Raw genomic sequence first — 16,524 nt, forward strand, 5'->3', positions numbered from 1 at the left:
TCGAAAACTACTGAACAGGTTTTGATGAAGCTTGGACTGTTACTTTAATTGGAATATATACTAATTTAAATAAAATCGAATTTTCAAAAATGTCAATAAACAAAACCAGGAAACACGTGTTCGGAAGCCAAAAAAAATTATCAAAATTATACAATTTAAACAATATCATAGATTTTAAGAGTCGATTAACAAAAAGTAAAATTATGCTGATTTTGTTTTTATTAATTACTAGAATTTATAATTTAACAATTCGTATAAATCTATTTGTATTCAACATAAATTGGTTCTAATTAGACCATCAATCAATCTACATTTAATTCGTGTTACAGAGCGGTTCTTTTTCGAGAATAGTCGAGAACACTTCAGTTACCTTGAGCTGATTTTAAACCCACAGAGATCGAATCAACCCTCTATAATGCTTAACAGATAATATTTTTTGTATTTTTTAAACATTTCTTACTTAAAACGATTTTGCAATATACCGTTTGCAATGCAATTTGCGCGTGAATTATTATGCATTTTAATATCCGAACCATACAACAAAACAACACGTTTTCATTATTAATGTTCAGTTATAATGTTTTATTTCTTTAAAATCCGTTTTACGTAGATTTTATATTCTAAGTTAAAATCAGTCTTGGGGCGCTTCTAAAATTTTGGTAAAAATATAAAGCTCTCAATGTGGTCTACATAGAGGGTTAAAAGTGAGCTTTTTACTATGAAAGTAAGCATCGCTTGCTATAGAACGGCATATAACAGTACCAATGTAAAGGAAGCACAAATTTAAAAAATGTCATAATAACATGTGAAGTATTGAATAGCTATCTTGTTCGAGAACTTGGCACAGAGTCGTGTTTGATACCGTGTGGTATTTAATGCTACTACTGTGAAGATAAAAAATCCGGGAAAACGTTGAATTTTCTTTTTATTTAAATCAAAAACTTGGCGATTAAAAATAGTGGCGGAGAGTTTATTGCCAGTTCTTCTTTTACGCCCTTGATTTGAGAACTGGCAGTAAATGTAAAATTAGAAGCATTTCATATTCATTTTTGTTTTTGACGTTCATAAGTGTACATTGTGTTATGTATATAAATAAATGATAGTATTGTCTTTTATTGACATAACTTTTACACATTTAATAAAACAATTTTTAACCGGTTCAATCCGGTTTTAAATTTAACTGACGTATCGCGTGCTTTAAAATTATGTAAAATATTTGTAAATACATAACTTCAATCCGATTAAAAATTGTTTTATTAAATGAATACATGATTTTGTTTTTTTTAATTTTGAATTTCTAGACAATTTTTCGGTTCTAAACGGAATTTATCAACGTTAACTTAGTTTATTAAATATGTTACTCTCTTGATATCGGGTTTTCTTCCGGACTTAAGAGTTTAGGTAATTATTCATATTAAACGTGATTTGAAAAAATAATAGTTTTCTATATTTTTACGGTTCAAGTTACTGGAGAACTTTTCGTGTAATTGTCCTATTTATGAACCCAGACATGTAGACCTCCGCGCATTTTGTTCACAGAAAAGTCATTGACCCTTGTGAAAATATTCATAATAGCAGCGTCGCGGTTTAAATACTAGGTACCTTAGGCGGTGACGCGCATGCTTATATCTAAGTTCGTACCCGTCGACCTTTAAATAAGTAATATCAATTAAATTAATGGTTGGCCTGCGTTCTGGGTCTTGGTCTGGCCCCAGAGAGGTTTTGAATTGAGAATGCGACCGCATCTTACCGGCCGCGGCGACCGCTGTTGTCACTGCGGTGTTTCGCGGGCGGGCAGATTTATTTGGACGTACCCCCCTTTTGGTGGTACGGGGAGGGCGTCACCCCCGCGCCACCTCCACACATTTGACTGGATCAATAAGTAAGCAAAGGATGCCCGAGTAGAAAAACCATACACCCGACCACCCTAAGGGGGCACACGTAACAACCCCCCACTAGCGGGGGCCTCCACAGATTGCCATTTTCTCTTTGCCTACGCTTTAATTAGTTGCGTAGTGATGCGAGTGGAACCATAATCCCGCGTTATTGAATTGCCCGAAATGGTATCCCCGAAAAATCACTAAATTATTTATATTTTGTTATATACTTGCTGGTTACATCTGACATGATCTAACTTACTGTTCTAAAGCTTCATTGTAGACAAAGTCGTAAACACCAACTAGTTTAGGAACTTGTGAGCTCTGAAGACTGTTAGTCGTTTCCCTGTTATAACGTCTACTAGCAAACTCCTCATAAAGGCTCAGCCCGGAGATAATAAAATTTATAAGGCAGGCTTGAACAAAGCTATTCTATTATAGCTTAATCTTGAATCTTCGATGACATTGCCACCAACGCGGGAGATTAGATAGGGAATGATACGCCGCCCTGTATGATAGTTTTTATTATAGCTTTAAAAATAACCTAAATTCTACCTCCACACGTAACAACTATGAAAAAACATCGCCGATATTTGACCTACTGATTATAATAATTTTGTATCTATGCAATTTTTTGTCAAAAATAGTTTGAATCTCTTTGTAAGTGTGTAATACGTGTTATATTGCAGAAAGCCAAATAGTAACCAGCGACATACGCTATTGTTGCGTAATATTACTTAAGACTAAAGATATATAGCAAAGTCCCTTAGTGGTCCAGATACCATTGAATGCAATACAAAACGTTAGTTATTCCTAAACTATTTAATAAAATAAAGATAGACATTAAGTACAAAACAGGAAGTCGTCCTGGCAACGGAACGTAACATAATGTTTGATATTCATGAGAAAGACATTGCTTTGCATACCATTTGCAAGGTTATAGTTACTTAGAATACCGCGAGCTTTGCAAATTTTCATGTACCGTTAAGTTTTAAATTGGTACATTATGGTCAAATAATAAAACAGGTAAATTTCCCTAGTCTTTAAAACTGCACTGTTTCGGGAGTAGTGAAGATAAACTTAAGAGATGCTTGCATAAAATACAAAATAATTCCATATGTGCTGTAGGTAGGTACTGTCTAGACTAGATTCACAAATTAGGTGTCTCACAGCTGTAAGACAAGACACAATTTTAGAATAATTGTTTACCTTTCTTGAGTTTATGCAATACTGTGAGATTTGTGTGGATTTCATATTGAATTCTCACGTATTAAACAATTAATTTTGTCTGTTTTAACACGATAAACTAAACTGTTTGGTAGGTTTTGACTTTTGACAAATGTAATACATGAGAAAGGTTTAATTATATTTAAGTAGGGCATGCATACTTGAATAAGTAAATAAAAGTGTTTTACGTAAATTGACTAACATATATGTGCGATTTGTTGAAGATATAGAAAAAGTGTGGCCAAAATACGAGAAATGCGGGTAAATTGTTAGAAATAATACGAGTGAAGCAGAAGATATTTGCGATCCTTTTATGCCTTTTCACGCGAAGCCAATCGAAATAATTATCATAAAATAAATCCCCCACAATTCGGCCGCGACCCTTCCGCCCCTGGAGAAATGCGCCCAACAAGTAGACGCTTACAAAAGCTACGTAGTAAGCTATAAGTATAGGCTTATCTTCGTGTACCATTACTATTAAGAAATAAACATATAAAGTGATTTAGGGAAATTAAATCGATTTCAAATACATGTCAATATTATAAGTACCAGTTCAATAAATGCGATTTTCATATATATTGACATTCTTATGTGCGTCTTTGTAATCAACGAAATCAATTAATAATTCAATTCAACGTTTTACAGCGCATTGAAGTAATTAACTTATTGAAAAATTATTTTTATTTAACATGGATACAATTTTACACTGATTGTATGACGAGATCTACAACAAAATTCCAATGTGAAAAGGAAAGGAAAATCGGGAATGCCTTTCGAGTGCTTTGTGTCAAGTTATTTTATTTAATTACATAATATTCTCTTTAAAATAACTTTACCAGTGTGGACGAACAAATAAAAATATAGCTACTAATACCACTTAATAGCGTATTAGTTTACGCACTAAAATATCTGGCTAAATGGTCTGTTATTGCAGACTATGCCTATAAAACACACTCACATACTTTGACGATGTGTTTCATAAAGATCCTTCAATGTTTATTTTGCTAGCAATTTCACAGTCTTGAATTCCCAAAAACCACCATGATCAAGTGATAATTTAAAATTTTATACCTTCTTTGGCCTCTTAAAAACTAGACTGATAGCCACCATCTGGTGACTTATAGATATTTATCGTTACTTAATACAACGTATTTACATACTGGCATATAATAGAACATTTGGCACGTGTGTACGCGTCTAGCTTTTATAAATCGCCTGTATAGAATCTGTCCCTTAAGTTGTCGCTAGTCAGTAGTTACTCACCCCTCGAACCATTACCAAAAGCCATCTTGAAACCGGTCCCCGATATCACCATTTTAATTTATGTGCTGAATTATTAACATGACCTAATTGCTTTTGGCCGACGCCTTTAGTTTTTATCAAGTAATTAGTTTTAACAAAATTTTGGTACTAATTAATTCGTTTACTTTTTCTATTTTTCAACGGTTTACTGGCTAAAGTTTGCCAATCGAGTGGGTGGATTTCTATAGAATGCGCATTTTGATAATTGCTAGTAAGGAACTACGATGTCGTATATTTGCGTCATCCTCTGGGTTGATAAAAGTGTTTAATTCCGATAGCAATCTTGTATATTGATTTCATTAAGCTGATCTTATGATGGACTCTGGAGATTATATAGTACTTACAAGTACGGCATTCTGTAATGGAATAGCGATGTTCCGTTTTCTTAAGGTATACGCAATCCTGCTTGTGATACTCGTATTTCTTCTAGTAAGAATTATATTCAAAAGAAACAATAATGTACGGGACATTTCGTCATAAAAATCAGCGTACAAATTGTTATACGTACTTATCCAACAATGTATGTATTACACATTATTAAATATTGCCAGATAAATTAACGTTTAGCATAAAGTATCTGGAACATGTCTGACAAAATGACAAAAGTTTGGTCCCGCTCAAAAACAATTTCTATGTTACCTATATAATTGAAATCAATAGAAACTTCTAAATGCGATCTATTATGCTAGACACATTCAATAGTTGCCCGAAGCAAAGCACACCTGCCATAGCGCGGGCTGACCCTACGTTTCTGTCCTTTGTCACTTCCCCAGTCATAGTAAGTAATCCTACTATAATCGAACCTCAATACAGTTTGTATTACCGGCTGAAACCAGTTTTCGCTGGCTTAATTAATATTCCAGCGTACTCTGATAAAATTATATTGTCTTTAAATGTTACGAAAATGCTTGTATTTGTGTGAAATAATGGCGCGTTTTGTATCATTATATTTTCATAGAAAATTTACTTTTAATTAACATTATAGGTTAATCCTGACATTTCACGTGCATATAACCAAATCAATTTATGAATTTCGGGACTTTCTGGAGTCATACTTAGAGCTGCGACCCGACTCCTGAATCTTTCCTGGTTGGTTATGATGTTAAATGGGCTCAGGCTCTTCCAGATATGCCATTACATTATGGCAAAATTAAACTAAGTTAATCTAATTATTTCATAGTGTTTTAATAAAGTTAAAAATCTTGCGTATAATTTAGGTATAACCTAAAACATTCATCTTCTGGGGCACCATTATATAAAAATAAACCTAATCACTAATATTATAAATCACATATTTATTTACAAGTATGTTATTCTTCGCGTGTTCAATCTCAAGGTCTTCCTATTTTGGGCCAGAAATTGATACACGTAAATGTTTACTGCATTTACTTTTACTAGCTAACGTGAACATTTACTTTAATACTTTAAAATTATAACTTGCTTGGTACTCTACAAATACCAAATGAGATTTGTGTTTCCGTTTTTATAAAGCGAAAAATAAATCACATGACACCAATTGAATTTATTACGTCTGTTTGCCGTTTTTATTACATAATACAATGATTACATAATCGGTAAATGTAATGATTTCTTACACTAAACACTAACTATATTAGCTTGAGTTTCGATCAAGTCTCTAATAATATCTCAACCGTCAAATTAGGGAGCGTTCAAGTATTACGTAACGCAATTTTTGGAGATTATTGACCCCCCCCCCCATGTAACTCGCCGTAACGTTATTCAGTACCCAGGTACAGTACAGTAAAACGTTTCGTGACCACCTTGTGACTCTTTAGTTACTATTATGTGGTGTAAGTCGAAAAAAATATTAACAATAACGCGTAATTTAATCCCCGTCCCGCATCGTAACGTTTTACAAAAGGACACCCCCCCTCCCAAAATACGTTACGTAATACTTGAACGCTCCCTTAAGAAATAGAGATTACACAGTGACAACACATAGATCCTCTCTAGTTGCGATTGGGTTCATATGCTGTATTACTTTACCGTATGAGGTGTTAATTGCATACAATATATATCTTTATGGTCCAAACCTACAAGGCTAATTCCTCCATTAACTATAACTTTTTTTTTATTGATATATTTCATGAATGTATCTTATTAATCAATCTTAATTTTGCTGTATATTATGTATGTGTAAGATAACATCGTTTGCACATTGATTCATCATAGATACCCTACTTACAATATATGGAATGATAAGTAAATATATACTTAAAATATTATATGCAACCGATAACTGTGTAGTGAAACGCGGTGAAGATATTTGGTTAAATATATTTTTGCACTCATTTGTGGCGTACACAAAGAGCATATCAACTTAAAAATATGTTATGTTGTACATATATGATATAATAATAACGTTGGCATAGGATATATGAAAGAGGTATAAATATAAAGCATTGATGAATAAAATGTACTCTTTTAGTCGTAGCTTGTGACTTGATATCGAAGCAATGTTAGAAGGACTATAAACTACAATCTACTCAAGAGTGAGACTGTTCTTTTCGTTGTCCCACAGAAACTAAGTACCCTTAATATCCCTTTTGACTCATATATTCAAATCAGTTATACATTTATCTAAAGTACCTACTCATCTTTCAGTCTTATGTAAAAACAGTTTGGTGAACAGAAATTTAAAATAAATACTTCAAAACCTTTTAGAAGAAGGTGTTTAATAATCTCTCCTGACATTCCAGTTGCAATGGAGGAGGAATCTAGCGAGTTACCGGGCACAGACGGCATGCCGCCGAAGCAGCGGCACCAGGCCAAGCACCGGGAACTCTTCCTCTCACGGCACGTGGAGACACTGCCGGCTACCCACATACGCGGCAAGTGCAGCGTGACCCTACTCAACGAGACAGAGTCGCTGCTCAGCTATCTCAATAAGGATGTGAGTATGTACCGCGAACACGACAACGGAAACGTGGACGCATCTTTTTTTACATAAATTAAGAAATGTTACGTAAAATAATAAATTTACCCCAATTAATGTGCACCGAGTAGAGCTGCTATTTCATACTTAATGAACTGGATAGACATTGAAGTTTATTTGGTGTCCAATGGACTTTTACATATTGGTGTCTGAGTGACATCAGCCGTGTGTACTAAACAAAAAATATAGGTATAATAAAGTAGGGAATCAAAATTTCGGCTATACGTCACGTGATTTAACTAGGCTACGGAGGCTCTTCTATACTGTAGAATCTCATACAATAAAATTATAGACTATATTCTTCGTTGTTATCGGATTTTACACATTAAATTAGATTATTTTGTTGTTAACGCACCAAATGGAATATTAAGATTCTATCATTGCACTAGCAAGATTAAAAACAAATATTATTGAATGTTACGTCTGTGATTTTAAAATTTTACATAAGAATGTTTGACTAAATTATATTTGTCTCTTTCTGTCAAGTTGTCTTACTCAGTGACAAAAAGACACAGTATTATCAGATTTAACCAGTTGTAACGAATATGGTATATATGAACAATCCAAATTGCCACCCCACCCTATGTTTATATAAAACAAGCTATCCCGGCGACAAAGAGTAACAATAATAGTATGATGAACGCGAACTAATAAGGAAATGAGCATGCACTTACCGTCCTATCTCGTATCAATGTCTGTGTTTCCTGCTTCACATATTACATATATGTAAGGATCGATACGTCATGCAAGGACATAGGAAGATTTGTGTTCGCTCAACCGTGAAGCACTTTGTTACTAACCTACCTGAAATTGAAAGTCAATATTCAGAAATGTCTTCCAAATAGCCGTTGTGCTTTTATAATAACATCAGTAACTTCTAAAATGTCATATATATATCTGCTACATTTAAAAGTCAATAAATATTCACATCAAAGCAATAGTTCTACTTTTCGCCAGTCATTAAATCTATAAGAACCTTGTATAAATAAAATATGTACTTTATTAAAAGGTACCGGAGAGTTTCTTGCAAGTTTTTCTAGTCTGTTCTGGCCCTTGATTGGAGAACGAAATTTATATATTTTTTTAAATAAAATGTATGTTCAAAGTACAATAAGTTACATAAATAAATGTTGACTTGATATAAAGCAATGTAAATTTAGGTGCTATGTTTGGTGTTTAAGAGCCAGTTTGGGGTATCAGGGTTTTTTCTGTATCAATTAAAATTTGTTTTAGGCTCCAATATTAAAATACGTATATTGTTTTTTTGAGTGAAGGAAAACAAAACAAATATAGGATTTATAAATAGTGTTAATTCTATAGTATGAGAGTAATAGACAAGTTAAGAGCATTTGCCATTTTGAAAACCTTACGTATATATATTGTTTAAGGAATGAGGTGATCAGTCTTTGCCTACCGGTAGTCTAATCTAGGACTTTCTAGTGAAACATTATGTGCATGTGTGTTAACTACTAAGTACAGAGTTAGGATAATTAATGATATAACATATATTAATACACCTCTCTCTTTTGTTTCAGGACGCATTTTTTTATTGTTTAGTATTTGATCCTTCACAAAAGACTTTATTAGCAGATAAGGGTGAAATCAGAGTGGGAAGTAGATATCAGACTGAAGTAACTAATTTATTAAAAGAAGGTAAGACCTTTATGTAGTACTTAATTTCGTTTGCGGTCAAATTTCACTGAATTTTTTGTATTCAAAAAGTAATTAAATATATTTTTATATTTCCTGCCTCATAATTTTTGATTTAGAGCTTAGATAAATATCAGCAAACTTTCAATGGGTTTAAGCAGTAAAAAAAAATACTTTTATAAATTTAAAATTGTGCTCCACAGATAATTGTACCAGTACAAATTGGTAGAATGATAACTAAATCATTTAAAAAGTTGAAAAACTAGTTATTTTGTTTATAAGTGCCCACCAATAATAGGATGACCACACATTACAGGCGAAGAGGACCCAAGAAACAGTGAGGAGTTAGAAACGCTAGTGTGGACACCGGAACATGGATTGACGGACCGACAGATTGACCAGTTTCTAGTAGTGTCACGTTCAGTGGGGACTTTTGCGCGTGCCCTTGACTGTTCATCCAGTGTCAAACAACCCTCATTGCATATGTCCGCAGCCGCTGCCAGCCGAGACATTACACTTGTGAGTACTGTATAGTCACTTAAGATTATTTATATATACACTAGCTGATTCGGCAAACGTCGTTTTGCCATGTATATAATTTATAATAAAAAATAGGGGTTGATCGTAGAGGGGTTGTATGTATTTTATAATGCTGTATCATAAAAAAATAAAAATATAATTTTATCTAAAAATTAAAAAATAATGATTTAGGGTTGGACTACCCTTAACATTTAGGGGGATGAAAAATAGATGTCCGAATCTCAGACATACCAAATATGCACACAAAATTTCATGAGAATCGGTCAAGCCGTTTCGGAGGAGTTTAACTACAAACACTGCGACACGAGAATTTAATTTTATATATTAGATATAATATATAAAGGAGACATATATAGTGTATGTTTGACATCGACCGAGGTTGTTATGGTCTGAGTGCGAAATGAAGTTTCATACATAATTGAAAAAAAATTATTGATCTATGTATCTACACTGAACCGATTTTACCAATATAAAGCTATAGCTGGCTTCAGCATGTGCTTCTCATCTCTGAGATAGTAGGTTCGATACCCGGCTGTGCGCCAATGACATTTCTATGTGCTATATATTCGCGACAAGCGATCGTACGATGAAGGAATCACCTATTAGAAAAAAACAAATGTATAGGAATCTATTAAATACTGGATAATTATTTATTTTTAAAAACTTCTCTCAGTTTGTTTAGTGCTATCATGAGATTGTTCTCCTAAGAAAGAGTAAGGGTACGAATCAACGCGGATAAACCCGCAGAAGACAACTAAATAATAAATAAGCAGTCAGTTTTATATTTTGCTTATAGTTAATTATTTATTACAGTTCCACGCTATGGACACACTCCACAAAAGCGGTTACAGCATAGAGTCAGCTCTATCCTCACTTGTGCCTGCATCGGGGCCAGTGCTGTGCCGGGATGAGATGGAAGAGTGGTCGGCCTCAGAAGCGAACCTCTTTGAAGAGGCCCTCGACAAGTATGGGAAGGACTTTGCTGATATACGGCAGGACTTTGTGAGTATCTTACCTGATTCTGATATTCATAAGTTTACTTGTTTACCTATATGAATAAAGTTATTTTGAGTTTGAGTTTAATACTTCATTGAGAGTGTCCATGGGCGGCGGTATCACTTAACATCAGGTGAGCCTCCTGCCCGTTTGCCCCCCGTTCTATAAAAATAAAAAAATAAATTAGTGAAAAGCTTCTATTGTGTAATAAGGAAATTTGTACAGTTACTGCTGATTGAGAGAGTTTTATGTAAAACTTTGTTTTATTGTAGTTAAATTTGGGAAAGGTGTGTTTTGTTTTAAACTTATATCATGTTTCTTAACAAGAACTAAAAAATAAAAGTTTAATACATATATTTAATGAATAATTCTAAGGAAAAAGTGGAAAGTGTATAACACTGAAGCGTTGCTAATTATAGTAATTTAAAAATTATTATTATTGTTATTAAAGTATTAGAAATTTATTACAGTTAATTTGAATAGCTAAATAGGCACAATGTAGTAGTTTTTTCACATCTTAATTCAAATTCAATGTACACTTATGAATGTTAATAAAATCAAACATTAAATGTATCTAAATTAAATTTAATGCCAGTTCTCAAATCAAGGGCGTAGAACGGGCAAAAATAACTGGCAATGAACTCTCCGGCACTCTTTTTAATAAATTTTAATTTTTGTATGTAAAATGTAATTTACTCATTATACAATATAATACTATATCTAAATCAATGTTTTTCATACAGTTGCCATGGAAGACGCTAAAGAACCTAGTTGAATACTACTACATGTGGAAGACCACGGACCGCTATGTGCAACAAAAACGTGTGAAGGCGGTGGAAGCCGAGTCCAAGCTGAAGCAGGTCTACATTCCCAACTAGTGAGTGTTTGTACCCACCACAGTCTCTCTTGTCTATTATATTCATTTGCTTATTGTTATGTTTGAAATTGAGGGTAGATTCGCGGAACCAGTACGCAATTTTTTTTTGTTAACAACCGTTGCCCACGGACGATATATATACTATCTATATAACTATCAGTAAACCTTGAAAAATTATATACCTAAATCTTCCTCATCATTCTAGATATTGGCAAAAACCGTAGGGTTAAAGGTTTTTATATATTCGTAGGCATTATCAAGTTTACAACTTTTATCTAGAACTCAATCATATACCTCTCATCGTTAAGGCAGCGTTTGTAAGAAACGTTTTCGTTCAGCCGTTTTTACTCCGAATCCAACAACCATGTTAAAGTTTTTTTTCATTCTTTGGGTTTAAATATACCCTCATATACGGTACTCACAAATATTGATTTTAAAAAATGGTATAGTAGATACAAAGATTACCCCCAACAACCTCACAAACTTTACCTCTATAATATTTGTATAGATATGTTTGAAGATGACAAAATGCAGTTATAGCACGAAACAATATAAGCAAAATTAAGAAAAATCGCCACGTTAAGATCCTACAAGGCTGGATTCGTATTTGTCTATACATACTGACAATTCTACCATTAAAAACAAGCTTTTTAAATTATTTGGTACATTAACCTGTCACGTAAATGCAAGAACCAAGACAAAAATACAATAATTTTAGCTTTTGACTATGAATTAAAACAGAATTTATCTTTATAATCAATCTATATATGTATTATGTTTTACTACCTGGTGCAGTATTAGATAGATAACAAATTATTGCTCAGAAAATACTCTATTTTCTAGTCATATTTAAAAAGAAAAAACTTCAATACAATCTTACTTATAAAATTAGATAGTTAAAAAAGTTGTCTTGTTTTGTGTTTAGCTATTTGTTGTGAAGGAAGAATTCTACCCAGTTTATTTTACGCTTTTTATAATTGTAATTTGTAAATTTTAAGCAATAATTAAATCATACCGCATAAAATTACAGCAACAAGCCGAACCCAGCCCTCATAACGAGCAACAATGGCAACGGCAAAGGAACAGTCCTCAATGGCGGGACCAACGGCACTGCCGCCATCGCACCCACCGTTTGTGCTTCCTGCCAAGGTAACTATGTATACAATATTAATATATATATGTCACCGTAAAATTGTAAATACCGTTAGATTGTAATCTATCTCGCGAGATTATAAACTGTCGAAAGATTGTGAACCTCAACGAACTGCTTACAAATTAACGTATTATTATTCGGTAGTTATATGAAATTGTTGGAAAGTAAAATTAATCTGTAATTGACCAAAGAAGTTTGAATGATAACTAAGTTAGTGTAGTACAATCTACCAAATAATAATATGTTAAATTGTAAGCAGTAAGCTGAGGTTCACAATCTTTCGACAGTTTATAATCTCGCGAGATAGATTACAATCTAACGGTGTTTGCAATTTTACGTTAACATATATATGCCTATATTCAAACCAGATTTGATACGCATATTTTGACTGAAATGGCTGGAATTTTTTGAATGAATGAAATTTTTACTGGAATGGGCTTTTTGAGTCGTGACTGAATCGTAAAGTTTTAATTATTTATATTATTACATAAAACGTTTGGCTCGTCTGTAAATGATATTGTAATATGTCATGAAGAGCCAGCTTTCAGCCATATTTGTAATGAGATTCTGACCTGTACCTTATTTATTTTTTATCTTAAAGTATTGCTAACTGTAAAGGGGCTGTTCAAGTATGACGTAAGCAGACTTAGCAAAGTAGGTAAAGCTCCCAAATAATAGTACATAAACGTATTAATTTTTTGTATGAATCTTTGAAAATGCATTTCGTTTTCAAGCATAGACAATGTGTTTTAAATATGTGTGAAAAAGTAAATAATTACTGTTGACGTAATCACCAAATAAGAAAATCAAAGACCTCCCCTCCCCCCTGTAATGCTTACGTAATACACTGGAACGGCCCCGTGTATAATGTAATTATTTTATTTATTGGATCACTAACTATACATGATGCTATATTTCGGAAATATTTATTTTATTAGTGTACAGTGACTCGATATATTTTATTTGATCACGATGTTTTTTTTAGAATTATCGAGAATTGTTTAAGATTTTACGGTATATATAGCTATGTATCGCTTAAATATGACTATGTCGAGTTGTCATCTTTTAAAAGAAAATTCATGTACAGAACTGGAAAAGCAAGTTCTGTAATGTAAGGGAAAAACACTGATTAAACCAAGTATTTTTTTTTTCAGTAACGAATTCGTCGCAATGGTACACGTGGGGTCCGCAACACTTGCAGTACAGGTTGTGTGGCACTTGCTGGCAATATTGGAAGAAATATGGAGGCCTCAAGGTAATTTCATCTTAAATATCCAAAAATAGCAAATTATTTATAGGCGAGTTTTAAGTTAAGCATTTATTAAATTATTTGATTTTCAATCGCATATAGAATAATAATAATTTTTATGATATTAAATTTTTTAACTTGTATACATATTTACTATACAATTATATTAGCATCATAACATGCTAACGTCCGTCGTAACGGTTTCAAAAATATGTATTTTTTCTGTTTATCTTTTTTTCTCTCTTCTCTCCTCTCTCACTCCGACCATTGTTGTGACAAAAGCATGAATCAATCCGTTAAAGACCATTAAAAGACTTTTCAAAAGGACTAAGGGTATGATTCAAGAGTCGGGACTTACCTCTAAGTATAACTTACGTACGTCAAATCCAACACATTTTTGACCTTTAGATATGTCCATTACTTTGTTATTTTTCTCCAAGGTATGAGTATTTGTCCAGGATTTGAACGCACGACCGTATGGTTAAGAATCTGGTTTACTATCCTGATTTTAAAAGCGTAGTATTAAATTTGTTTATTTGCAGACGGCAGGTGTATTCGGCGAGAGCGAAGTGGATTCGAATCGCGCCAATCGGGCCGTCGAGGAGGGAGGCCTGTCCGCCTCACATCGCCCGCATCGCTGCACCGTGCTCAACTGCGCTAAGGTAATATTGATGTAATCAGAGGAGTTGTTCGGATTAATACCTGCAGCTGAATTTCATCATCGGACGTCGAGACAGAATACGAAATTCCACCCGTATCACCTCGACGTCCGCCGTTCCACAACAGAGCGTTTTCTAAGGCAGTTTTTGCCGCGCACCACCATTATGTGGAACCAGCTGCCCACTGAAGTATTTCCGAACCAATTCGACTTAGGGTCCTTCAAGAAAAGAGCGTACCAATTCTTGAAAGGCCGGCAACGCACTTGCGAGCCTTCTGGCATTGTAAGTGTCCATGGACGGCGGTATCACTTAACATCAGGTGAGCCTCCTGCCCGTTTGCCTCCTATTACATGAAAAAAAAAAAAAAAGTTTGCAAAATCAAATCTGGGTCAGAATGCTCCATTAAATAGATCTTTAAGGAGTTATAATTTAATTCATAGCGTTGAAATTGATGGTGGTATTGGATCCCAATGGGGGGGTCGTGAATTCCCCCAAATAGATATGTTTTCAAACTCCCCATCAATTTTCAAAAAGTTAGCGGCTCAGCTGATTACTCACTAAGATTTTATCGGGGTTATTCAATTAATTTTGTAATGTTTTTATTTAACTTAATTTTTTCTTCTTTTAATGTACTTATAAAAATTTAGAATGTGATATGCGCCTATAATTGGGGTAGCACTTGGCTTGTGTTTGTGTTACATTACTTGTATTAGTGTCTACTTTGTTGGTGCATAAAATAAATAAAAAAAATTTAAGGAAAGCGTTAGCTTTTAACTCTGAATATGTTTTTGACGGGAATCGAACCCAGATACTTCTGATTTTCTTGTTAAATGATAAATCTAAATCATTTAATTGAAAGTGTTTTTTAAATATATTTTTTTTAAACGACATGAACGAACAGTGTGCACCGATTTCTTGACTGTATAAAAAAGTGATCAAATACCGATATAGAAAAAATATAGTACAACATATAGAAGTTAAATCACGAATGTACTGCTCAAATTTTGAGTGTATTTTTTATTATTTAAATTATTGATATGATAGTAATGATATTTCAATAAATTAAAACCACTTTTAAAATTTAGTTACAAAAATTTGTAAGCAGTAAAAATAAAAAAAAAGTAAATACAAAGAAAACAAGCAAAGTGCATAATGTCAAATAATATAAATAAAAAAGTAAATATTTCACCATGCCTCCTGCTAATAGAGGACAAATCTTTGTTTTTTAATTTATTTTATTATAATTTATTACTTAAGATATCATGCGGAACATGGTGTAATGGTGGCAGCTCCTTACAAACGTTGTGTAAAACAAAAAAAATGGCGATTACAAAGAGTGGTGGAGAGTTTATTGCCAGTTCTTCTATTCCGTTCTACGCCCTCGATTTGAGAACTGGCAGTAAATGTAAAATTAGAAGCATTTCATATATATTTCTTTATTGACATTCATAAGTGGACATTTTGTAACCTATATGAATACTAGCGGACCCGACAGACGTTGTCCTGCATGATATTTCAAGCGATTAGTAAAGCAAAGTATGAAAGTACCGACTGCAGCGCCATCTGGCGGGCTGATTTGTGAATCTAAACCATTCCCAGATCCCCTTGAACACACACAAAAAATTTCATCAAAATCGGTCCAGTCGTTTGAGGGAAGTTCAGTGACATACACACTCACAGAAGAATTATATATATAAAGATTTTTGAATCACATACGACATACACAATTTTGTTTAACTTTTGTTTTATCAAACAGGAATTCAAACTCCGAACCCACCTGGTCCGCCACGTGGCGACGGCCCACGGCGGGTGCGAGGGCGCTCGGCCCGTGATGAAGACGCGGGCTGCGTTCTACCTCCGCGCCTCCCCCTTCACGCGCCTCGCGAGGCGACTGGTTCGAGCGTTGCGACGCCCCACGCACTTCGCCCGTTCACCGTTTTCGCCCATTAATCTGCATCAGGTCAAACACGAGTGTAAGTGCTTCTGACAAGATTTTTAACCGACTTCAAAATACACCATATTGCTTTCTACGCTAATA

At 33.8% G+C, this 16,524-nt stretch overlaps 1 protein-coding gene across 2 annotated transcripts in view; it reads left to right on the forward strand.

The window, feature by feature from the left end:
- Positions 1-16,524, forward strand: part of LOC125054385 (metastasis-associated protein MTA3) — a 49,541-nt gene that overhangs the window by 27,694 nt on the left and 5,323 nt on the right. For both annotated transcript variants that reach the window (XM_047656244.1, XM_047656245.1), the window contains exons 4-12: positions 7,127-7,320; positions 8,898-9,015; positions 9,329-9,531; positions 10,366-10,554; positions 11,292-11,425; positions 12,456-12,574; positions 13,733-13,833; positions 14,370-14,489; positions 16,243-16,459. In XM_047656244.1, the coding sequence (XP_047512200.1) occupies positions 7,127-7,320; positions 8,898-9,015; positions 9,329-9,531; positions 10,366-10,554; positions 11,292-11,425; positions 12,456-12,574; positions 13,733-13,833; positions 14,370-14,489; positions 16,243-16,459 (1,395 nt within the window). The remainder of the gene's footprint in view (positions 1-7,126; positions 7,321-8,897; positions 9,016-9,328; positions 9,532-10,365; positions 10,555-11,291; positions 11,426-12,455; positions 12,575-13,732; positions 13,834-14,369; positions 14,490-16,242; positions 16,460-16,524) is intronic.

This window comes from Pieris napi, chromosome 12 (genome assembly GCF_905475465.1).
Source record: "Pieris napi chromosome 12, ilPieNapi1.2, whole genome shotgun sequence".
NCBI lineage: Eukaryota > Metazoa > Arthropoda > Insecta > Lepidoptera > Pieridae > Pieris > Pieris napi.